Source organism: Dermacentor albipictus, chromosome 2 (genome assembly GCF_038994185.2).
Source record: "Dermacentor albipictus isolate Rhodes 1998 colony chromosome 2, USDA_Dalb.pri_finalv2, whole genome shotgun sequence".
NCBI lineage: Eukaryota > Metazoa > Arthropoda > Arachnida > Ixodida > Ixodidae > Dermacentor > Dermacentor albipictus.
In genome coordinates, this window is record NC_091822.1 from 203516382 (window position 1) to 203542965 (window position 26584).

A 26584-nucleotide genomic window follows, 5' to 3' on the forward strand; every position below is an offset into this window, starting at 1 on the left:
GACGCCCACAAAGCTCCTCAGCCCACAAAGGCAGTCACCCAGCTTTATCTCTCCTCCGTTCCTGATTCAACATAAATCTTCGCTCAGAAAGTAGCAACAGAAGCCGGCCTCCTATCACCGGTATGGAGAGTGCCCGACCCCAGTCAGCCTCGTTCCAGCACGTGCCTGGGAATTTAAGTCCATCTTCCAAGACGAAGCGCGACGCCTCAGCGATCCGCCACCGCAGTGCACCACGGCGGGCCACTCGCTTCTAGAGGACAACTGAGGCCCATGATGAAATCGACCATCGTTGGAAACAGCGTCCTCACTAAGCCAAAGATGTCACTCGTCCCTCGGCGGTTTTCGTTGAGCCTATTCGCTTGCTTTGTGAAAACGCTGTTTCACACGATGCTCGATTTCATCTCGGGTCTGTAGCTGTTCTCGAGAACGAGTGGTCCACCTTGGTGTACGTACCGCGGTGGCGACTCGTTGAGGGTTCACTCTTTATAATGTATTTACTATACCTTCTTGGTCAGAGACTTACATGTTTGTTTTTACAAGCATGTGGCTTAGTCAGAAATGGCAAATTTGTAAAGAACGGAAAGGAAGCTGCCAGTTCCCATGTATAATGTGCTCATCTGCCATGCCACTGGTCTCTGTAGAAACAGTTTGCGTGCTCGGACCTCAGCATGAATCGAGCTGTTTAGGTTCTCGTTATAGAAGCTGTTTATTTCCCTCCCCCCAATATAAAGCTTCTTACTTTGCGTAATCTAGAAATGCACCTCATGGTTACTGGAATTAACATTAATGTCCGCATGACAAAAATGAAGGCTGCCCTAAATTTGCATTTATGGCACCACTACTATCCGGCGTATCCACATTTCACTACACATGTAACCTTTAGCTTCCTCCCTAAATTCGCCTCACCGTAGGGTGTATCATTCAGATCAAACACAACTTTCCACACAAACCAGACGTGTATTAAGAAGAAAATACCGGCTTGATAGAGCTTCTCTACTGAGGAATCTACCGGCAACGCCTATGCATGGTTCACTTCAGAGCACACGCACATTGCACAAAACGGACAACACTGCGCCTAGCACCGCTGCGACACATGACACATATTGCGATTTGTATTTTCTTAACATGCTTTGCAAGAACAAGTACCCGAACGCTCGAACTTGACACGGTCTGTGTGTATTCGCAATCACCACAACGTGTTGCAGCGGGTGAAACAGCTCAGACGGAGTAGCACATGACGAATAACAGCGATAACGACGCTAGAAAACTTATTACTGCTGATCGGATCATCATTTCTGAAACTTGTAGACTGACGTTCGCCAAGACAAACATAGACGCACGTACGCTGTTTCCTGCGATGAGTTGAATCGCACACGCCGCGTGCGCCGATCGCACACTTCTCATTTCGGCGCACAATGAAAATGTACAGCACTCTGAATGCACGTTTACGTGATTCATTGACTCCGACTCTCGCGTCTATTTCTGTCCATTTTCGTCTTGCGTCTTTCCGACTTCCGTCTGTTTCCGTTGGCGATTGCACGCACTGAGGAGGTCAGGGCACATCGGCTTGCTGCGTACGACGACTATCGCTGTGGGTGCTGGATAAATCTTGTAATAATCAAAAACCATAACAAAACTTAGAGGACGCTTAAGCTTCGCCTTCAAGAGTTGATCGCGATAGCGTTATCGCACCCCGTTCGCACCACCCACTCATTCGCTCGGCATGCTCTTGAGTCACACAAAGACCAAACGTGTGCCTGAGCAAGCGGAACGAACCAAAGAACTCGGTGTTTCGGAGGGAGAAACGATCTGTGCGAGCCAAACGTCGTGATCGCGCCATGAAGGCGGACGTGATCATGGGGCTGACGCCTCGATGGGATCGTCCTATATCTCGCTTGGGAGCACCACGCAGACGAATGACTCCTCGCCAGCAGCACGGCACACATCGCAGGGGACGCTTTCCCACCAGACGCGATACGGCGCAGCGATCACGTCAGAAGCGTCCCGCATCGGACTCTGCACCTAGGAGGAGCCGCGTCGCCTAAAGACGAGGGTTCGATGGACGCACGCTGGAAATTGGAAGGGGAGAGAGCGAGAAAACTTATTAAACGCAAGGGTACTGAGGCATCCTCGCACCGGTACCCGCACGGCACCAATGGGCTCAAACGAAATGAAGGGGAGAAGCGGGCGAGTGGCGCGTCACCTGTCGGGGTAGCGCCGTACATTGCGAGGAGGAGGTCTTCTGTGTTGGTAGCAAGATGGCTCTGCGTGTGCGCCAAGCGCAGAAAAAATGTAGCGGAAACGTACTTCGCTACGCGTTTAACTGCGACTTTTGTAATTTACATGCTCATAATTACCGATATACACCGCAGTACAACTTTCTACGGCGCGTTTCTAAGGCAACACCGCATTCACTGGAGGCGCTTTTGTCCTGCTTTGATGCATTGAACTCATGGCTGAGTGGTAGCGTCTCCGTCTCACACTCCGGAGACCCTGGTTCGATTCCCGCCCAGCCCCTCTTGCAAGTTGTTCTTATTTAGAAATTGCCTTCCGCCATTTTTCGCTCGCGGCCAACGCCAACGACGCCAGCTTTTCTGCGACACGAGCTCCTTAACGCTGTCGCGCTAAAACAAACTGTCACTGCAGCCTAGGGACCTAGGCCACGCGCTCCACTTCGCTTCGAACAAGTGCCATCTTCTGGGGTTGCCGCAGAAGGCAAAAGCACAGGCTCCCTCCCGACCACTTTTCGTGGCGTCTCAGCAATGTTGTGTAAATGTTTCCGGTCTACAGCCAAAATGCTAACGTAGAAACTGTACAAAAAGAAAAAAAAATATAACCCAGGCCAATTTAATTGCAAAAAACGATAACATACGCCTGCAGCAAAACTCGGAAACATTACTCGCAGCGTAGAACTCGAAGGACGGCTCAGTGGCGTTGAATTGGACATATGAGGAAGCTTTAGCTCGGGCACAGCTCGGCCTCGGCCTATTCGAATATATGTAAAACGCAAAAACGCTTTTCTGAGATAATTCCTGGACCGATTTTAATGCAATTTCTTGTATTTGAGACAGAAAGTTAAGTTCTAGTGACTGTTGGAAGCGGAATTTCGATGTAGGGCCTGAATTCTATGAAAAAGATTTTCAAAAATTTGAAAGTTCGAAAAATATAGACGCAGGAAGCTTACAAATGAAAATCTCTGCATCAAGGAGAGATATCGCGGTTTTGTAAACGTCATCCATTAGACTAATCAAAGCGGACAAAATCTATACGTCATCTTACATTTACGTGAATTTGTAACGTTGTGTACAAGGGTTCTGGAAGAGCTGCACTTCCATATTACTAAATTTCTTGAGATTCATGTATGAGATAGCAATCACGTCCGCTTTAGATGTACTATTATATGCAATTCACGGAATTGTGATATCGTTTTTCAGAGTCGAGTTACAGAGCTGTGAGCTTGATAGTCTCGTTTTCTGAAAATTTTCGATTTTCGCCAATTTTTAATGAAAAATTGGCAATCCAAATCAAAAATTAGAAACCAACAGTCACTACATTTTAAGGTTTCCTTTTGAATGCGATAAACCTGGCGAAATTTGGCACAGTGTTTGCCGAGAAAAACGAATTCTCCTTTTACATACATTTAGATAGGAGCATACGAGCTAAAGCTTTCTCCTAATGCTTTCGCATTCGTAACTGATAAGTGCTTAAGTGTCCTCGATTTTTTTTTTCTTGGTGAGACATGAGAGTAATGGTTTGTTGCCTCGGACACGAGTTGAGCGCGAAAAAACTGTTGTTCCGAGTATAAAGCCGCCGAGGTCACGTAAAAACAAAAACACGAACTGCGCCCACGGTCCCGTCACGAAGCAATTGAAACACGGCGCGAGAATGTCACAAGTGCAGTGGCGGAAGGAACAAAAATGATCCCGATAAAAAAAAGAAATAAAGATGGCGAGCTCTCAGAATAATATAGCTGACCTTCAGGCTCATATAGGTTTCTGCCACACATTCTCTGATATACGTATTCCCTGGGCAGCGAAACGGCCCTCCTTTGCATTGCGTAGGTGAACATCTGGCGAGTTCCCTTACCTGTATTGGTTCACGATGCGTAAAAAGTACAGCGTTACTTTCATCACATCTGTAAGCATCAGATGATAATACCACCCCTCTCCCTCACTCTAGGTAGGCATCGACAGAGGACACCTTAGCTCTTTATTAATTTAGAGAAAAGGGAAATTGAGGACGGCCTTGAAAAGTTTTCAGAATGCTGTATGTTGACTGAACAGCTATACGCTTATCTTATGCGCACGATATGCGCGCAATGTTGAGGCGTGGCACAATTCCTCGAAAACGATCGTTCGCAGCCGTTAGATTGGAATGGCCAACATGTGTAATAAACGAGACGACCGATTACCGTTAACCGAGGGGCCCGATTTTTATTAGTCATATCATGAGAAGCCAACAAACACTGACACCAAGGACAACATAGGGGAAATTACTTTTGCCTAATAAATGAAATAAACAAACGATAAATTAATGGAAATGAAAGTGGATGAAAAAAATTACCGACGATTACGTTACTTCCTAATGCGAAATTTGAGCGCAGCAAATAAGCTGTTTCACCTTTTCGATAGATTGAGGCAAAGAAATCGAGCAACACATGTATGCATCTCGACGGCGGCGACGGTAAGCTTCTGCTTCGGCGGCACGCACCTCTGGATTCTGACGGCGACGGCGCTGGGCCTCTGCTCTGGCAGCTCGCTTAGCAGCAGCAGCAGCAGCAGCAGCAGACGGAGGACTTCCATCGGTCGTCTCGCTCATGGCTCAGAAAGAACTGGCAGATAATTTCGCAGTGGCGAACGGCAGCGGCAATTTCGGCTCGGGCGGTGCACATATACAGATCCGCCGCCACCGATCTGGCTCTCTGATTGCCACCGCACAGGGCGAACGGCAGCGGCAATTTCGGCTCGGGCGGTGCACATATACAGATCCGCCGCCACCGATCTGGCTCTCTGATTGCCACCGCACAGGGGTTGCATTGGAGGAGGAGCGAAGAAAGGAATTAAGTTCGAGCCGGCGCTTTGACAACCGGAGACTCGCAGGAAGAGGGGGGAGGGGGCGGCGTGTACACCCAGCGGCAAAAGATGGGGGCAGAAGCGCGCGCAGCAAGCGGACAACACGATAAAGGGAGGAGGGAAGAGATAGCAGCGACTGACTGATGCCGCTGACGCCGATAGTGAGTCAACCCCAGCTGCGGAGTTGGTTTCAGGGACAACGCCGCCGATGCCGACACAAACAATATGATACCCTCGCTTCCGCAGCGCTAAGAACCAGGTCTAGCCGTGGGAAGGTGGTCACGTATTCGTCGACGTGCCGGGGCCTACGTGAAATAACCGGCGCGTCGGCAACTGAAGAGCACGCTATCCGCCACACAAGAACAGGGGGGGGGGGACCCTTTCCTCCTCTTTCTGCATGGCGGCGACGGTGTTCTATGCAGTCACGTTATCTTGACTCTCTAGCGGCGTCAGCGGCATCCAGCGGTATCAGTCGGTCGCTGCTAGCGCTGGGGGGATGAAAGGGGGGCGGAGCTGGTTACGAGGCCGACGACAACGCCGACGACGACGCGAAACCCAGGAACGGACGCCAAAGAGCTGCGCTCTAAAACAACTTGCCGTAGGTGGGGGACGACTCCACAACCTTCGCATTTCGCGTGCGATGCGCCACCAATTGAGCTACCGCGGCGCCGCGTCTCCGTCCACTTCCTTGAGTTTTTATGTTTCCCTGTAGAATCCTGGGAGTATTAGCCAGCGCCACCACTCAGAGACATTGGCGGCGGATGTGGAATATCCGCAATATCAGACAGCTTTATCAATGTGCGCTGGCGAGCCGAAGTTCCGCACTTTGTATAAAGGGACGCATGGTGGGACTGCCAACAGTTATTAGAACAGCGTCTTCCTTTCCACTTTGTTTCCGACGGCGGCCGCAACGTATCGCCCTTAGCAGGATTCGAGGCTATCTGGCACGCGCTCCTGTGTTCCTGTTCATATTGCTCAGGATAGTATCTTCTTCCGGTACTCCCGCTTGTCGAAAACGCGACGAGCGATTTCCAAGTGATAACACTGGAGTGTGTTGCTTGCGCCGCAGAACGCACAAACGATTACGCCGAGGAGCTCAAAAACCAAGAGCGAAAACTGTCTTCTGAACGCCTCAAAACAGGCTTTTACGCGCTTTTACACCCGCGCATTTCTTCGAAGTGTGAGTAGCAGGCGTTCTGCGGGCGCCTAGAATGGTCTGGTTGAGAGCCTGTGTTGTGGCCACCTCTGTATACGTAGCGTACTATTGCGTCGGTTGAGGCAAAGTTCTTTTGGAAACGTGCAGTCGCCCGTGTATTTTCTTAAAGTGCAGGAAATAAGGCCCGGGAATATGGGAATGCTCGGAAATCTGATGTTATCGTTATATGTTGCGTACGATGTTGCTTGGAACGAGTCGGGTATTTTCTACGCCATGTATGTAAAAGCTTTTGTTCGTAATACCACCAATTCACCACTTTCGCACGTTTCGCCCCTACACGCAATATTCCTATAAGGTCTAAATACCAAAATATCGCATGGTTGTAATTTACTTTTTTGAGCCGATGCCGTCCGGTGGAGCTTCGTGCGGGAACTACTTAGCTTTAGAACTACTGCTGCTTACCTGGTGCCAATACGTTGGATGAATGCACAAAAAGCCCGGAACGAGCATTTATATGGAGCGAAAGAAACATTACCTCATATACATCGCGTCCTGGTTCTATTTTATGAAAAATACGTTACACAGATTTGATGGAGGCTTGTAAAGATCATTTGCAATCTATATTATTAAATAATAAAGCGATTCCGCATTAAGCGAACAGAAAATAAAAAATGCCATGACGAATAGCGCAGCCGGCGTAATGCGTGCCACCTGGCGTTCAGAACGCGCACACCCAAAACCTAAACCGGAAGGTGTTAATCCCATCCACTTGGTGCGCTACGGTCAATTCTGCCTCTGGGCTCTATGGGAGTGTCCGCTCTTGTTGAATGTCCTCTTCTATGACTCTATTATGGTGTCACAGATTTATAAGCGTTATATAGGCCTACATAAGCGACTTTCTCGTTCAGAATAAGTTCTCGGAACTCAATCCGCTGAGACTTCCGTTCCTTTAGACCACAAGGTCATCCTTGTTTATCGTAAACTATTAAAAAAATTCAAGTGGGGGAGGACAGTCCAAACAAATGTCACGACGCCAAAGGGAGATACTATAAGAAACTTCGATCCCGCCTAATGTTTTTGCGGCTTACCGAGACTCCACTCACGGTAATCATGGCGTGTCTGGCATTCCAGAGGCAGTGTTTTCTAACGATCCGCATAATTTTCCTTCCCTTCCTTTTTTTTCTACTTTCTTTGCCCCCTTCTTTTTTATTTTGCATGAACGTGACTTATGACACACCCGACGTGCCACCGTTATCATTAATATCGACCACTGGGCGTAGCGCACCCTTAGAAGAACGGAAAATCAAATCTGACGTTACAAGGTATGGAGTACTTTGTACCCAGCTTACCATTACGCTTCAGCGTTCTTTTAAGGCGCCCTTCAGTTGCTGTTGACATCGTGGGATATGTAAGCAGCCTCGCATGAACAAACTCGGCCAAGCAAGCGGTTTAATAGGACGAGTACATATAGCCAGCATGAACACACAGCAAAACGGGAAAGTTAAAGAATGTCTGCAAAGGAGATTTCCGGCTAGGCTGAAAATTCGGCAAAAAATTACCACTTTCGCCCGAAGGGTGAACCATTGATTGCGATAGCAGATGCGTAGACAGCTATACGAAGGAGTACAGTAGTTTTAACGGCGTTATAAATTTGCAAACATTCGCTTAATTACTATTTAAATTAACAAGCGTGGTAACGCATCAACGCCTACAGGCAAACATGAATACATCACACTCGATGACCACGGACAATAGCTACCAAAACGCTGGCATCAAGAAGCGCGACAGCAGCAAGGAGTGACGTGATCTTCGTGCTGTGTATCGTTTCAACCCATGCTGAGCGGCGAGAACCCAGCACGCGCAAACGTATGAGCCCCCGTCGCAGATCGCTTCTCCAACACTTTCCTCCTTTGCGCGCAAACTTCAGCCGCGGTTATCGGTCCCCCTCGCTAGCTTTCACTCACCGCTGCAGCATGTGGCACGCAGCAGCGGTGTTATCGCCCTTGGACTTTATAGGGAACATCACGGTGCGGCAGAAATGCACCTGGAGTGTCCACATAATGGCTATCGCAGTAAAAGGCTCCTGCAGAGAATATACTCGTCCGAAAATGGAGAACTCTGTGGTGATAGCGCCTATGCCACGTGTCATGTGTCCCTGTTATCTGGAGCTGCCGCCCCGATGTCGGAAACATCGTCTGTACGTGACGTCACTTCTCATATGACTGTTTTCTATAAAGGTATGCTGCTGTCATAAGCAGCATAAATAAAGGTGGTTATCAGGACCGCCATCGGAGTGAGCGCTCAGTTCTTCCCTGCGGTTAGCCCAGCCATATTCGACATAAGCATGACCCGTAACACTACGTGGTGTCAGAAGTGGCCGTCTTCTGATATTCAAGGGACGTTGCGCTATCTTCGCCAAGCGGCACCGTGTGAGAAGACAATGGAGCGAAGCCCTTTCACGGCGTGTTCGCGGTTCAAGCTCCGCCAAGGTTTAACTTAGACCGGACATCTGACTGGCCTTCCTGGAGCCAACTCTTTTCTCACTAGCGCTTTGCCTCTGGCTTATATGAACGAAGTGTAGAAGCGCAAGTGCGGACTCTGTACGATGGGAAGTCAAGCAAAAGAAATCTTCTCGGCTTTTGCATTATCTGAAGAACAGAAGCAGTATGAAATGGTCAGGAAGAAGTTTTACGATCACTTCTTGGCCGCACGCAACCTTGTTTATGAGAGCGCATGCTTTCACCGACGCATTCAAGAACCTGGAGAGCCAGTCGACCAATTCATTACTGCGTTGCACACGCTAGCGGTCCGGTGCGACTATAAGGAAAAAGAACGCATGATTCGCGAGAGGTTTATTGTCGGCTTCAGTGATGCTACGATCTCCGAGTCACTTCAAGTGGATGGCAATTCGACACTCGCCAAACCTCTGGCAGAAGCCCGCCTAAGGGAGACCGTCCAACGACAAACAGCAATAACTGCGAGAAACCGGCGACGAACCCTTTGCAGCGGCAACCTTGGCGCGGTCAGCCAGCAAGCGCAGCCCGCGAAGCATTCTTCAGGACAGCATTCGTGCAGCTCGTCAAAGAACTGTTCACCTTGCATACAAGGTGGGCGCACCACATCACAGTCCTACCAGCCAGGCACTGCCGGTCCATGCCCCGACTACGGCGAAGGAACACACCCCAAGGCCTCATGTTCAGCAAGAGCAGCGACGTGCAACCACTGCGGTTATTCTGGACATTTTGCAGTTGCATGTCGGAAAAAGGCTGCAGGTGATCGAAATGTAAAACTTTCATCTGTCCATACGGAAAAAGGCTGGTATTTCGTCGGCGCGGTGAACAAGGAGCACGAATTCTCGGTATGCACAGGTCCTCATAAACGGCGCTCCGGTTTTCGCTAAATTAGATTCGGGTGCAAAAGTTTCTGTTGTACCCTCAACGTTTCCCGGGTTGCCTGCCAGGTTGGAGAAGCGCGACATAACCATAACAGGCCCTATGTATGAGCCACTGAATGTTCTGGGAAAGTTTCAAGCCATTATCCAGTGGAAACAAAGCACTGTCCAACAAAGCGTATACGTGGTCTCACTATCACGCTCCCTACTTTTAGATGTCCCAGCGCTTGAAGCCCTGGACGTAAAGTTCGCAGACTCGGTGAGTGGCACGCCAGGCATCAAAGCTGCCTACCGGCAGCTTTTCGGTGGCCGGTCTAGGCGTTAACAAGTGGAATACAAAGCGAGACTGAAGCTGAACTCGACATCTTTTGCAATTCATGTTGCGCGTCGCACTGCCTTACCCTTTCGTGACCGAGTTAAGCAGGAACTGGAGCGAGATGGTGTAATGCGCGAAGTAGATAAGCCAACAGAATGGCGCACGGGAATTGTGCCAGTACTTTTACCTGCTGCAGCTTTTCATATTTGTGTTCACGTGACGTAATGAAACAAAAGTTAGTGAGTTAAATGTGGTTTAGTGGCGCAAAAGCGGCTAAGACTATGCTGCGCCAAACAGGAGGTGTTTTTAAAATCCTATTTAAATAGAAAAAAGCTGTGTTAATTTGTATTTTGTGTAAAAAGTCGCGGTCATCTAGAAATTTACGTACGTCAGGTAATGGGGCTATCGGATCATCTCCTAAAATTAAAGCATGGTGTAAAGGTATGTGTAGTTGACATAAGTTGTGCAAAAGATTTCTTCTGTGCACCTCAACATCTGTCCATGTCAGTAATATATGCATAACTGTTAGTGGTTCTTGGCATTTCTCGCATGTTGGTGCATCTTCTTTCGTAAGTAAGTAACTCTGCGTGAGGTGTGTGTGCCCAATGCGTAGTCGGCATACAAGTACTTCAAAGAACCGTTCCTGGTGGTTACACGACTTCCAGTCACTAAGTACGGGTTTAGTGAGATGTAGCTTACTGTCTGCACAATGGTCCCATTCGTGTTGCCACTTTAAGGTTAAGGCCTTCCTAATCACACGGATACTATCTTTATATGGTAGTGTTATTTTCGCTATTTATTTGTACGCTGCCATCGAAGCACATGTATCAACTGCTTCATTACCCGGTATACCAACAAGGCTTGGGATCCAGCAGAAACAAATTGATCTCCCGTATGTGTTTAGTGCCACCATGTTTAGAATATACCCCAGCAGGGGGTTCACACTCAGATTTCAGATGTAGAGCCTTTATTGTATTAAGGAATTGCTGTGTATAACTGTATTTTAGTGTTTGTCAGTGATAATTTTTTTAACTACAACCTATACAGCATAAACTTTGCCGTGAAAACCGAGGCATGTTTTGGGTAAACGAATACTTGTTTCCCAAATTGCCGTGACGGCTTTAGACTCACGTGTTATTTTGTTTTGGAGCCATCAGTGTAGAACTTCATGTTATTTTGATATTTGTCCTGAAGAGCACGGAATTCTTGTATGATGTGTTCAAGTGGGCCGTCTCTTTTCTTTAAATGCGTTAATGTCCAGTCACATAACTATGTGAAATCGTACCATGGGGGCAATCGTCGTGGTTTTTTGGCAATCTGGACGATTTAGCGAGAGATGTCATACTCCCAATAATATTCCTCATATCGCAAGACAAGCGGCTTAATCATGTTCGGTTTATTTGTGTAGTGTAAGCATGAGTTCCACTGTGTGACGATGCTGTAGCATATGTGTTGTGGTGAGGACTGAACTTTGAGCACATAGGAAAAAGTGAGCAATGCTCTGCGCTGCTGTAAGGAAGGTTCATTACACTCAACGTGTAAACTTTGGACAGGTGATGTTCGGTAGGCACCACTTGCCAGTCGCAGTCCTAGGTTATGTACTGGATCAAGTCGTCGAATGTAAGACTGCCTGGCTGAGCCGTAAACCATGCAGCCGTAGTCTAAAATGCTGCGCACAAGGGACCGATAGATACGTAAAAAACACGTTCGGTCAGAACCCCAATGCTTATGAGACAAAACCTTAACGATATTTAGCGCTTTATTTGCTTTAAATTTTAGTGCTTTTATGCAACCTAGGAAGTTTAGTTCGATGTCAAAAGTTACTTCTAAATACTTGCGATCTTGTTTGACCGCCAGTAAGGCGTCATTCAATTTTAGGACTGGATTGTTGTGTAGCCCTCGTTTCTGAGAGAACAAAACAGTAATAGTTTCCTGTGCGGGAAAACGGAAACGATTTTTGTTAGCCAATTGTTTATTTACTGTGATTTGAAGCTGTTATGCACTGGTTGACAAATGCGAGGCACGGCGAGCCACTTGGAGATTGTCTACGTATACAGAGTGCATAACAGACGACGGCATAATCTTATTAACTGAGTTCATTTTTAGTATGAACAGTGTCGTGCTGAGAAAACAGCCTCGTGGAATGCCATTTTGCTGTGTAAATGTATGAGAATGTACTGAGGCAAGACGTACCTGAAATGTTCTATTAGACATAAAATCAGCTAGGCAGTTCAGGGTTTCACCACGGATCCCGAGGTCAGCCAGGTCTCTTAAAATTCCGTATCTCCACATGGTATCACAGGCTTTTTTCTAAATCGAAGAAAACTGCAAGACAGTGTTGTATGTGTAAAAATGCATATCGAATTTCATGTTCTAGACGGTCAAGATGGTCAGTAGTTGAACAACCCCTTTTTTATCGACACTGGTGGGGCTCTATTAGGTATCTTGATTCTAAAATAAATGAAAGTCTTATATTAATAATGTATTTCGTGTGATTTCGCCAAAAAACTTGTGAGGGCAATGGGTTTGTAGCTGCTTGCGGATGTTGGGGATTTACCAGCTTCAAGAAATGGAACTACTATTGCCGTTTTCCACTCTTCCGGCATTATACCAGATTCCCAGATTATGTTCAAAAATTTTAAGAGAGCATTTACTGATGCTTAAGATAGATGTGCCAGCATGGTATAGTGAACATGGTCGTGGCCTGGCGCTGTATTTTTTTCCCCTGCAGAAAGGACTCCATTTATTTCTTGTTATGTGAGGGGGGAATTGTACGGTTCATTTGACGCGCCAGTATTGCGAGCTTGTTTTTCAGCAGGCTGCTTGTTCTTTACAGTTCCTTTGTATAATTCACTGAACTGGAGTCATCAAAATATGTCCGCCAAGTATATCTGCCTGTTCTTGTAGTGTTCTTTGTGTGCCTGGACTGGTAAGTATCCGTATTGTGTAAGATGAGCAATCTCACCAAAACTTTCCAACCTGTTCCCATGCTCCCTTATATGTGAGTTTGAAGATATGTATTTCTTCCACGATGATTTTTTGCCTGCCTTCAGATAAATCGTGCTTTCCCTCTGGCCTGTTTAAAGCATAACATGTTGGTATAGGTGGGATGTCTTCGTAAGATTGCACAGGCTTTATTTTGAAGCTTTTTTTGCTTCTGTACACTCAGGAGTCCACCAGGGGTAGATTTTTTTGCACACCATGGTCTGATGTTTGAGATATTGCCTTTCCTGCCACTGAAATTAAAGCCGCAGTGAACTTTTCAATAAATTAGTTTACACTTTGTTCAATTGAAGATACTTCCTCGAGTTCTGCATGTTTCATCAAAAGCGGCCAGTCAGCAAGATGTATTTTCCAGCGACGCGGTTTAAAATTTGTGATGGGTAGTGATGACGCGAGTTTGATGATAGCAGGTAGATGATAGCTGCCACATGAGGTGTTCAGGACTTCCCATTTAAAATCACTAAAAACACATGGTGAGCAAAAGGCCTAATTTAGGCAACTAAAAATTCGTGAACTAGGCGAGAAACAGGTTGGCTTACCTCAATACAAAAGACAAATGTTATTAGATAAAATGAAGTATTTAATGAGCTACCCTCTTTTGCCAGTTTTACCGCAGCCCCAATGAGTAGAATGAGCATTAAAGTCTCCCACTAAAAGAAAAGGTTTAGGCAACTGTTCTATTAGGTTTTCTAGTTTTCTAATCGTAACGTGGGTGTCAGGTGGAATATAAATTGAACAGATGGTAACGGTTTTATATGATATAATAATGATGGCTACAGCTTCGACACAGGTATTTGATTGACCGTGTCGGGTACGAGTGCCACCCTGCACGACTATAGCAACTCGTCATGACAAACGGCTGGAGTGTTCGCGGTCCGTTCGGACAACGGTGAAACTTTTCAGCTATTGACTGTGTTTAGGGCCTAAGTTTGTTTCCTGTAGATAAAAGGGAACTGGCGTAAACTCGTTTATTTGTCTTTAAAGTCACCTAAATTGTGAATCAGTCCTCTACAATTCCAATGTATGATAAAATCCATAGTAGCGGAATTGGGAATGTTCATTTATTTGTATGTACTCATCAATTGTATGTGACATGTGTTAAAGATATTGTAGTATTGGAAGAACGGTAGCCGTTAAGGTTACCGGTGCCTTTCTTGGCGCAGTTACTATGAGTTTGTCTTTCTTAGTGCGCTCCAGAGAGCGCTGGTCTTTTGGCGTCGATGACGCTGGAGTTTTTGCGTCGACCTCCATAGCCTTCTTCGAGGCGCTGTACGATCACCATCCAGGCGCTGAGACGCGCGCCTCAGGCTTTGGAGTTCGGTTTAGCCTAGGGCGCTGGGGTCTGCAGGCCCATATTTGACGATGATGGAGCAGCACTGGCTGCTGCCACCAAGGGGGCGGATGGAGTTACTACTGGGCCACTGACTGTGATTCCTGTAGACCTCTGAGAACACTTTGGCGTTACCCCCTGCCGCGCCGCACTGGCATAGGTTGTTTCAGGTAAGTCTGATACCCTCTTCCTTGCTTCATGACAGGAGACGTTCTCTTTCACCGTGAGTGCAATAATCTCTTTTTCTTTCTTGCAGCAAGGGTAAGATCGCGAATACTCTGGATGATCTCCTTTGTAGTTTGTACAGTGTGGAGAAGCATTGCAGTTGTCAGTTGTCCGACTAATTATCATTGGCACTACACTTTGCACATGTTGATTTGCCTCTGCATGATTCCCATGCATATCCGAACTTCTGGCACTTGAAACACTGCCTCAGGTTCGGGATATACTGTCTCACGTTGATCTTCACATACCCTGCACCAAGTTTACTAGGCACAATACTGGTACCAAAGGTAGGTACATGACGTGTTTGGTTGGGTTTTGCTCGTAATTTATTCGGATAGTTATTCTTTGAACCTTGATTACACTTTGTTCTTGGAAACCTTGCAGGAGTCCTTCATCGCTCAGGTTTAAGAAATGTTCTGATATGACGCCCCTGCTTGTGTTTAGAGAACGGTGCGCTGAGATTGTGACTTTGATGTCACCGATGCATGTGAGATCAGCCAGCTTTTCTACTTGGTCTTTGGTTTCGAGTTCGAGGAAGAGGTCCCCACTTGACATCTTTGAGGCCTTGTATTGTTTTCAATTCATTCTACGAGGCATTTCGTAATTAGGAATGGAGATAGTTTTTTTATAGGTGTGGATCCTTCACTGTGTATCGCATGGTAGCGTGGGAATGTTTCTAAGTTACTTCTTAAAATGAAATCAAAAATCGCTTCGGTGCAACCTGTTCTGTAAGGGCGATCTGGAAGGGGCGAATGCATTTGCCATGACATTCTTCATATATTCAGCTGCGATGGTAGCCACCCACCACCGAGCCCAACAAGGGGACACTACGAGGTTAGGAAAATACCTGTAGACGTCGGCAATACAACTCCGCTATAACCTAATATATGTACACAAGACTGGGTAGATACACACGGTTAACCCTTGCTTCCTGGAAAACGAGAAGTAAAAGAAAGTTAGTAGAAAACAGGAAAAATTGAAATTGAGAGAAAAAAAACTAAGATATGAGAGGGGGACAGGAAGAGGTAACTACGGAGTTCCTCCGGGTGGGTCAGTCCGGGGGTGCCGTCTACATGAAGCGGAGGCCAAAGAGGTGTGTTGTCGCCACCGAGGGGCCATAAAGGTCCAAACACACGGCATTGGCTCAACCCCCAGGATCCCCTTTTCCTCGGACACGGCTAAGCCGCACACGACTGCACGCGGGAGGATCCAACCCTCGTGTGCTCGGGTACGTGGTGTCGCAGCACACCAAACGCCTGCCAATGAAACAAAAGTGTACTTCGCGAGTGCTATGTCTTGCCGACTGTTAATGATAGCCTTGGTCTTCTAAGTGGGGCATCTGTGTTCTCGAAGTTGAACGCTAACTCTGGTTTTCATCACACTATGTTGTCGCCCGAAAATAAATAAAATAAAGCCAGTTAAGTGCATTCATAACGCCAGTTGGGTGTTACTCTTTTTAGAGTGCCGTTTGGAATAGCGTCAGCCCCAGAGTTCTTTCAGAAGAAAATGTCGCAGGTACTTGAAATCTCAGGCGTTGTAAACATGATAGATGATGTACTCATTTTTGGCTGCGACAAAGCTCAACATGACCAGCGCCTGCGTCTAACTTTAGATCGTCTCACAAGTGCTGGCGTTACGCTTTACAAAGGAAAGTGTTGTTTTGAGGCAACCGAGATAAAGTTCCTTGGCTGTGTGCTTAGTCGAGATGGAATCAAGCCGAACCCTTAAAAAGTTCGTGCTATCAGAGAAGTGGTGATGCCAGATAACGTGTCTGACGTACAGCGGCTGCTCGGTATGACTAATCAACTGGCAAGATTCATAATAGATATGGCTTCGAAAACGGCGTTATTACGTGTGAAAGGCATCTTGCAGTTATTACCACCCATCAAGCGTGAGAATGAGGGGTCGGCAACTCACAGAAATTTCAAGGGTTTCGAAAGAGCTCTGCGTTTTTTTTTTCAGTTCTGTTGCAAGTCTTATGAGTGCTTGAGTGGGGGAAGCGGTCTCCCTATAGGAGCGTTTTTGTAGGAAGAAAGAGTGGTGCGTACGAGATATGCTCTTTTCCAAATGTCAGCGTTGACCTCAGCGAGTCACATTGGCAACGGTATAAACGAACTCACAATGTCTTGCACGATGGGCATCATGAGCAGGCTGAGCGTCCGGTTATTGGTGGTCTCGGCCAGCATGGAGGAGATGGTGGCCAAAATGGCCTGTACTTCGATATGCGACCGTGCTGTCCAGAAGGTCGGCTTGAACAGCTTGAATAGCTGTGGCAGTAAGTCGTACTCCTGCGTGCACGCGTGGCATCGATTCACTTAGCGAATGGCTCAACCAGCAACGCCACTCATACGAACGTAAGAGGCCCTGTTGCGGTGTCTCGTTAAGCTCAGTCCGCGGACTATAGTAATTGCTGCGAGTGAAGCTAGTTGGCACCTTGTGTGTTTTCACGTCGTTAACCTGCCCCTACATTACCTTGTTACGCCTTTAACCAGCGGCCACAAAGTCCGCGGTGTATATGCCACTATGTAGATGCCATTCTCAAGGGGCGCACGACATAAGTACGTCAGAAAGTTCAAATCTAGTGCTCTTACACGTGATAACGCTGGTACCTTCGTCACATCAGAAGTTTACAAGGTGCAGCATCCACGAAAGGCCCAAATTCCGCGGAGCCTGTCTGGAATTCAAAGTTGTAGCCTGGTGCCGATGTGCAAACAACGCTGCGTTTCATTAATCTTCACGTTGCGTGCCAGAACTAAGCACAAATTGAGCTTTTTAACACAACCCGCGCCTTGTGAGATTTTGACGATGAAATAGGCGTTCTAGACATTATTCGACGATATAGGCTATCTTAGGTATCGATGTCGGCCAAGTCGCTGACTACATCGGCCATATAGGCATTAAGTATATGAGGCCGAAACGTGGACATGCGGTCTCGAAAAATACCTTATATTATTCCCTATACCTTATACGCTGAGCGTCCCAAGAGCCGACGCAAATCTAAATTTGTTACGAATGCTTAGTTATGGATTACTAAAGCAAACATTGTTGCAAGAACCTTGACAGAACATACCTATTCGCCTAAATAATGTAGAGGTACGCACGCGAGTCGTAGCCCGTTCCCGCTCTAAGAGCTTCATTTCCGCTAATTCCACACTTCCGATTGAGCACGCCCATGGTGATGGAGGCTCCAACTGCGATCTTGGGTGTTCACGGTCATTGTGGAGGGACAGTATTTGACTGTCAAAGCTAACGCCAATATTCTTAGTAAGCGGTCATGCGGTGCAAAATCAAGCCAAGTTTTTGAACAAAGCTCGCGCGCTAAATCATCTAGCTTGCTGCGACAGTGCACACTCACTACGCTGGACAGCATGAGGCGAACGAGGGCACCATGTGTACAGTATGTGGCGAACGTCGGAGACTATACACGAATAAGGTGCCGAATACATTCTAAGCAACAGCGCAAATATGGACTACCGATTTCCAGCAGCAATTTTTTTAAGAAGGCCACAAATGTGTATACACTCGTACACGTAATTTCCAAACGAGCTGCCGCGTTGCCACATTGCAAAACACAGAATCGAAAAGAAAGGATAAAAATATTAACGGAGCAAAAAGACAATCCTATTTTTTTTAAATACCACGGATTACCACACGAATTGCAGCGTGGTAGTGCCAGAGAGCCCTCCGTACCCTTCAGCACCTTTAGGTTGTGTTCTTGTATTCGGATATTTATGCAGTTTCTGGATTTAAGGCTGTCGCTTCCAAGAGACCATGTCTGCTGGAGGTATGAATCACGTGAAAAAAAGTCACTCCTGGCGTTCGAGTCAGCCCACAGCGAGCTTGTTAAGAGGGTCATGGCACACACGTGACTCCGGAATGCTCTTGACAAATCATGCCACCATGCCATTCAATACAGATTCTTCGCGCAAACAGCTCGTTTAGAAGAAGCAGGCTACCTTGGTCACCTTCTCATATCTTCATCTGAGGCGTTGCACAGGAAGGCAAGAGACGCGTCAACAACATTTCCAATGCACACCAGCGGTGCTAAGAAAGGTGGCCGTCATTCCGTATATCAGCATCGCGTGTCGGACAGAATGAAGACGATAGGATGCAGGAATTGTCCTTGTTTTTCTGCGCCAAACTTTAGCAGTTATGTTGCAGGACTTGCCCTGCGCAAACGGAACCACGCAAGTGAAAAGGCAAAGACACAAACAAAACATTAAAGCTATATTATGGGGTTTTACGTGCCAAAACTACTTTATGATTATGAGGTATGCCATAGTGGGGGGCTCCGGAAAATTGGACCACCTGGGGTTGTTTAACGCGCACCTAAATCTAAATACACGGATGTTTTCGCATTTCGCCCCCCATGAACGACAGAAACAGTTTTGTTGAATGTACCAATGGAGTTGTGTGTCCCCTTTCCGGTGTACGTAAAGTGGACCGAGGCACGTAAAACAGACTGACAGATGCCTAAATGTGAGACTACAAGAACACAACTTAAAGTGCTGAAGCGCACTGGCGCTGCAATCCGTGCGATCCGCTGTTTCGTCAGAGTGCGGTCGTTGCAAAGCATGCGAGTGATCGCGCAAGAGTGATACTTGAGGTGGCAGTTACAGCCAAGGGTGATTAGTGCGGCAGTAAGTCTTCGGTTGGATTGTCACACAAAAAACTAGCACATCTTGAATGCGCAGTGAATGGTGCCCTTTGCTAATCTTCATTGATATTTCAAGAAGATTGAGGATTGTAGTTTTTTTTCTGCTCTGTTAATTTTTCTATTTCTTTTCGATTCTGTTTTTGCAATGTGGTAACGCGGCAGCTCGTTTGGAAATCACGTGTACAAGTGTATACTAGCGCCCTGCTTGATGAAAATCTCAGTCGGAGGCCAAAGCTTGTGCATGTCCCTTCCTTTCGTTCATTAACGTGCTGTCGTTTAGGACAAGGTAGCCGCTAGTCAGGCAACCTCAATGAGCAATTTCTGGGAATATCTATATGCTATACCGAATACTCATACTCGCACGCTAAGCTTTGGGAGCTGCAACTTGACGCCTTTATCGTTGCTTTGAGAGCACACGCATTTATAATGAGCTTCTCTCACACCAAGTGCAGTTAGTTGGAAAGGGGCTCAGCGTGATTCGAGAAGTCTCCGGTCGGTGCCATTGAGTTCGCTTGTATACGATTCATGAGCACACCGCATTTCACGAGAAAGTGCAAACGTGGCGCACCTCAACGACCCTGGTCGCCACCTGGACGCCCCCGAGGACGACGATAATGCCCCATGGCATCTTGCACCAGGCCTGACGCACCATCACAGCGGTTTTTGCGAACAGCGAGCCGAACGCGCTCACCAGCAGTGCGGTCCATGTCAACAGGCTCAGCAGCGTCAGCCTGAGTATCACAAATTTATCGGTATTAAATGAGCCTCCATAGACAGGTCATGTAATGACACCAGCTCCCAGTGCATATTTCTAAAATAACTACTTGTTTCTGAAGAGACAAAACAGTTTATTTATTCATCGCAAGCTTCTTTCTAAGCTTCAACGAGCAGCGGCGCAAAACGACTGGTAGCGGCGTGTTTATGATTTCGATTCCGCTCTATATTTGACCTGATACACGCAATCAATCCCGCGGGCGGCAGCCTTTTCGATGTTTAGAGCTTTAAAAATTTAACCTAAAAAGTGTAATCAACTAATACCGAGAGAAAAAGAACGGTCGCACCACGCCACGCGCCCTCCATTTATCCTAGAGTGTTCACATTCCACAGACTGACGAATATCTACCCCAGCTATTGTCCAAAAGTGTGTGCATCTTAAAACGGCACCCACGTTAAGCACTCGTGCCTCACGAAAAAAGAAACTTAGGTAGCTCATATTCTACCCTATACGTGTACCGCTGTAAGTTTCATTTCACAGCGTAGAAACAAATTTTTGTCAGGTTCGGTTAAGGCTCGATTGCGCTGTCGCTTTACGGCTCGGCTTCAAAAGAGTTCGATAAAAACAAAACAGAAACACTTGCGTTTTCAGGAAAACGCGTGGGGCCGCGGGAGAAATATACAAATTCGCTTAGATATTGTCACGTAGTAGTGACCGTAAAGGACACAGTAACAGTACTCTGAATGACAAAACTAACTTTTTAAAGTTAAATCACAACGATAGCGGCGAACATAGTCGGCGATCGTCGAAATCTCATTTGCCGGTTAAGCGCGTCGGCTTTTATACATGAGCCATCGAACGTTCCAGAGTAATTGCTGGTGCCCGCGTGTCTTCCAGAAAGTTCTGCACCATTCACGTCTTGCATATAAGGTTCGGTGACAACAGACAGCGGATAAAACCATCGGTAACATTCCAGAGACTTCCGATACATGCACGAGCGTCCCGTGCTGAGATATAACATTTGTTAGACGCGGTGAAAAGCGCCCCCCCCCCTCCCCGTAAGAGGTAAAGTCCGCGTGTCAATGCCCCCCTCTCAAAAAGCATCGTCCCGATGCTACAAACATAACAGGAGAAGGAAATACAGAAGGACACTTATCAAAGAAACGAAGTCCAAAGCAACACAGTCCAAAGAAGAAAGTCTAAAGGTCAGCTAAGCAAAGTCCGAAAGTTCGCTAGCGCTGGTAGAACGTATAAGTCGCACAACATGAACTATTTCAGGCCATGAGGGGCGCCGCTGTGATAGCGAAATGCCCTCTGGCACGACCTGGCAGTCAAGTACGACAGTGCGTCGGATCAACTTGTAGGGTCCGAAATGGCGGCGTGAAAGGTTCTCGCCAAGTCGTCTTCGGCGTATTGGGGTCCAAACTCAAACACGTTCGCATGGCTGGACCTGAACATCGCCCCCGAGGGCTCTGTGGTCGCTGCGCATGCGTTGTAGCACTGTATATGCTTGTTCTGTCCTCCTAACCTCACTGAGCCCTATGAGATACCATTTACTACCCTCTAGTTCCTCCAATAACACTGCTAGACTCGCCTCACTTGATCACGTTTTAACGTTAAACGTTGCCAGGTTCAGATTCCAATGGCGGCCTGTCCGGAGCCTGGTATTCTTAGCACCCTCTGCTGCGTCACAGATCTGACCACCGCCGTGGTCAGTTGCTTCGCGGCTGCGGGGGACTGAGGGCCGGGGTTTGATTGTTGTATTCATACAGGAGGTTGTGGCCAAGTACTGCACCAGGGTGGCCAATCCTGCTCTGGTGAGAGAGTGCGTTACCGGTTCTGGTCACCGGGATCAGGCCGCACTCCAGGCCTGTTTGTGCAATTTTTTCAACACACGTTTTTTTTTTCAGTGGAGAATTGCGCGGCACCGGGGTTCGAACCACGGTCCTCTTGCACGCGAGGCGGATACTCTACCGCCCGCGCAGGAGTTGTAGGCCTCATTTAACCTACAGTGGGGCCTTATTTGATCAGTCAAGGTGGACCAATCTGAGCTCGGTTATACCGCACGGATGGCGCTCAATTAGAGAACCTGGTATTTATGACCTGTACATGTGTGGCCATACATAATAGAGAATATTTTTTCCTTCTTTTAAAGGGGACATAAAAAAAAAACAGGTGATTTGAACTCGTGATCCTTGGATGTTGCCCGGAAAGATAGCTCAGTCGGTTGCATGGTCGGTCAGGCTTTAGGTTATTTTGAAGCGCCATATCTCCTGTCCAGAACCTCATATATACGTGAAAAGGGACTGATGTTGTACGCGATAGTGGATTTCCGGCTGGTTGGAAGGCATACTTTCTTGGAAAAATGGCCGCCCGTGGAGAAGAGCGAACGCGAGCGGCTTTAGAGACTAGGAAAAGCTTCATCACGTGCTCGGCGAGCGCGTGATCGAATGTGAGCGCTGTTGCTTTGTCTCTGCGTGTAGTAGTTAAGAGAGCCAGTTTAAGGGAGGAGAAGAAGGAAGGAAAGGAAAGTTTCTGAAGCAAAATTGCAGCGCCGTGGTTCTAAAGCGCACCCGCAGTAGAGAAACGGAAGGCGATATAAGCGTGCGTGGCCATGATACGCACACGACAAACTGCCTTAAAACATTGAGACTTGAGGGAAAGCTTCGTTAACAAACGATAACACGGCAATCAGCACTCGAATACGACGAGAGAAATTATTGAGACGTGGAAAATTCCCTTGAAATAAGTATGGTTTGCGAGACAAATGCTTGTAAGTATTGAACTTTTTAAAAGATAAGGGGAATATGCGCTCACCGAGAGGACAGCGTCCGCACGAGACCACCACCAGGCACCTTACTGAGACCTGGAGGGCTTCGTGGCCGCAATAACGCTCCCGCCTCTGGCGGCCAAGCGCAGAAAACGTGCAATTAGATGGCTCAAGGCTTCGCGGACATAGTATAGTTCTACAGTCTAGGAAAAGCTGAAACAGGTGCGAGCGCGGCACTCCTAGCGTGGGAAGCTGGCCCAAGTAACGATCTCAAGGACTGCTGTTCACAAGGGCGAAATAACTTCATGTAATTATAATAACACTAATAGGACTACATTCGAAAAAGAGAACGTCCCAGAAGGCTGTACTAGAAGTGCTATCGCTGATAATATTCAATACATATATATATATATATATATATATATATATATATATATATATATATATATATATATATATATATATATTTATATATATATATATATATATATATATATATATATTCATCTCATCTATGGGGTCGAATGTGAGCGCTGTTGCTTTGTCCCTGCGTGTAGTAGTTAAGGGAGCCAGTTTAAGGGAGGAGAAGAAGGAAGGAAAGTTTCTGAAGCAACATTGCAGCACCGTGGTTTTAAAGCTCACCCGCGGTAGAGCAACGGAAGGCGATATAAGCGTGCGTGGCCATGATACGCACACGATAAACTGCCTTAAAATATTTAGACTTGAGGGAAAGCTTTGTTAACAAACGATAACACGGCAATGAGCACTCGAACACGACGAGAGAAATTATTGAGACGCGGAAAATTCCCTTGAAGTAAGTATGGTTTGCGAGACAAATGCTTGGAAGTATTGAACTTTTTCAAAGATGAGGGGAATATGCGCTCACCGAGAGGACAGCGTCCACACGAGGCCACCACCAGGCACCTTACTGAGACATATATGTATATATATATATATATATATATATATATATATATATATATATATATATATATATATATATATATGTATATATATATATATATATATACATATATATATATATATATATATATATATATATATATATATATATATATATATATGTATATATATATATATATATATATATATATATATATATATGTGGTGCAGGATTGCTCGGTGGCAGCATGTGATTACGCGGCAGCTGACGGGCCTTCGATGCGTTTCGCCCTGGTAGTGCGGTCGTCTTTGTGGTTCTAGAAATGCGCTGGCATTGCCCACCAGCAGAATGTATCAGCATGGTGCAGAATTGCAGACTAGGGGCGCTCCATTCTATTCCCACTCCATTCCTTCAGAGTTGTGGTTTATGTGATTCTAGTCCTTTTAACTCGTCGGAATTCTGACAGTGGGACCATTCCCACTCTTTGAGTGGTCGAACTAATCTACTCCCATCCTCCAATTACAGTAAATAAATGCATCCTGTATGCAGTGATAGCAGGCGGTAGAGCATCCGCCTCACGTGCAAAAGGAGTGCGGCTAAAATCCCGGTGCCACGCAATTCTTCACGCGATAAAAAAATCCACATGTTGATACAGTTGTGACCGGTGACCAGAACCGGTAATGCACTCCCTCACCAGAGCAGGATTGGCCACCTTGGTGCAGTACTTGGCCACGCCCTCCTATATGAATAGAACAATCAAACCCCGACCAACAGTCCCCAGCAGCTGCGAAGCAGCTGACCACGGCGGCGGTCAGACCTGTGATGCTGCAGAGGGTGCTAAGAATCTCTGGATCCGGACAGGCCGCCATTGGAATCTGAACCTGGCAATATTTAATGCTAGAACACTATCCAGCGAGGTGAGTCTAGCAGTGCTATTGGAGGAATTAGCAGGCATTCAATGGGATAAAATAGAGCTCATTGAGGTTGGGAGGACAAATTAAGCATATACAGTGCTAAAAAGCGGGTACATCCTGTGGCACCGAGGCTTGGTGGAGAGACGAGAACTAGGAGTCGGATTCCTGATTAATAAGGATATAGCAGGTACCATTCAGGAATTGCATATCATTAACGAGAGGGTGGCAGGTCTGGCTGTGAAACTTATTAAGAGGTACAAATTGAACGCCGCACAGGTCTAGCCACCTACATACACTCATGATGACCAACAAGTCGAAAGCTTCTATGAAGACGTGGAATCGGCGATGGGTAAAGTCAAAACAAGATACAGTATACTGATGGGCGACTTCAATGCCAGGGTAGGCAAGAAGCAGGCTGGAGAAAAGTCAGTGCGGAAATATGGCATAGGTTCTAGAAATAGTAGGGGAGCGTTATTAGTAGAGTTTGCAGAACAGAATAATATGCGGACAATGAATACCTTCTTCCGCAAGCGGGATAACCGAAAGTGGACATGGACGAGCCCGAATAGCGAGACTAGAAATGAAATAGACGTCATACCCTGCGTTAACCCTGACATCATACAAGATGTGGACATGCTCAGCAAGGTGCGCTGCAGTGACCATAGGATGGTAAGATTTCGAATTAGCCTATACTTGAGGAGGGAATGGAAAAAACTGGTACATAAGAAGCCGATCAATGAGTTAGCGGTAAGAGGGAAAATAGAGGAATTTAGGATCGAGCTACAGAAGAAGTATTCAGCTTTAACTCACGAAGAGAACTAGAGTTGAAGCAATGAACAAAAATCTTATGGGCAACATTAAGGAATGTGCAATAGAAGTCGGTTGTAACTTCGTTAGACAGGATACCGGTAAGCTATTGCCGGAGACGAAAGATTTAATTAAGAAACCAACCCTTATACATAGCTTTCATTGATTACGAGAAAGTGTTTGATTTAGTCAAAACCTCAGCAGTCGTGCAGGCGTTATGGAATCGGTGTGTAGACGAGTCGTATGTAAAATACTGAAAGATATTTACATCGGCTCCACAGCCACCGTAGCCCTCCATAAAGAAAGCAACAAAATTCCAATAAAGAAGGGCGTCAGGCAGGAAGATACGAACTCTCCAGTGCTATTCACAGAGTGTTTACAGGAGGGAAGTGCTGTGCACTTCCACTGATGGTGTCACACGCGAGCTGTTGTGTTTGTCTCGTTCCACGCAGCACACAATTTTGCACGCTGTGCACGAGGACACCTGGCTAGCTGTGTAAGTCAGTGCTACACAAATACTGAGGCAGACACAAGCGGATCACAGAGCATGATCCCACGCTTTCAGTGTCTGCGGGCGATTGCACGACGTGGGAACAAGCAGATGAAACGGAAGTGCATCTCTCTTGCTGCGGTGTGAAGTAAAACAAAAACGTGCAGACATTTGGTTTGTCTGTTTTATTATTTCTCTAAGCTTTAATTTGTCTATTCAAGCAACATATTACAAAAAACAGATGTTGCCTTGAATAATTCTTGAAGTAACGTGTCACACAGGCGATGCCACAGTGCAAACACGTATAAATAGGCGCACTAGCACGTGTACGTCATCCTCCGGCTTGGTGCGCGACTGCCGCGAGATGAAGGAAAAATGGCGTTCGGTTTGAAATTTCAGGTCTACCGTGGTGTGTAGCGATGTAATACTTTGCAAACACGACTGTTATCACGCAATGTATGCTCTGCGCTTGTAAGCTCAAAATGGCCAGACCTGGCGAGGTGTCCTTTCGGACTCAAGTCGCCACAGGCACATACAAAAATGTTCTGAATGCCTTCAAGTATACTTATTACGCGTCAGGCAGGGAGGTACGATCTCTCCAATGCTGTTCACAGCGTGTTTACATGAGGTATTCAGAGACCTAGATTGGGAAGAATTGGGGATAATATTTAATGGAGAATACCTTACTAACTTGCAATTCGCTGATGATATTGCCTTGCCTGGTAACTCAGGGGACCAATTGCAATGCATGCTCACTGACCTGGAGAGGCAAAGCAGAATGGTGGGTCTGAAATTTAATCTGCAGAAAACTACAGGAATGTTTAACAGTCTTGG

General features: G+C 46.6%; 1 protein-coding gene across 5 annotated transcripts in view; it reads right to left on the reverse strand.

Annotated features, from left to right (window-relative positions):
- Positions 1 to 26584, reverse strand: part of LOC135897326 (uncharacterized) — a 334910-nt gene that overhangs the window by 19098 nt on the left and 289228 nt on the right. For all 5 annotated transcript variants that reach the window (XM_065425932.1, XM_065425935.1, XM_065425936.1 and 2 more), the window contains 2 exons: positions 19719 to 19881; positions 16614 to 16781 (listed from right to left, as the gene is read on the reverse strand). In XM_065425932.1, coding sequence (XP_065282004.1) covers positions 16614 to 16781; positions 19719 to 19881 — 331 coding nt within the window. The remainder of the gene's footprint in view (positions 1 to 16613; positions 16782 to 19718; positions 19882 to 26584) is intronic.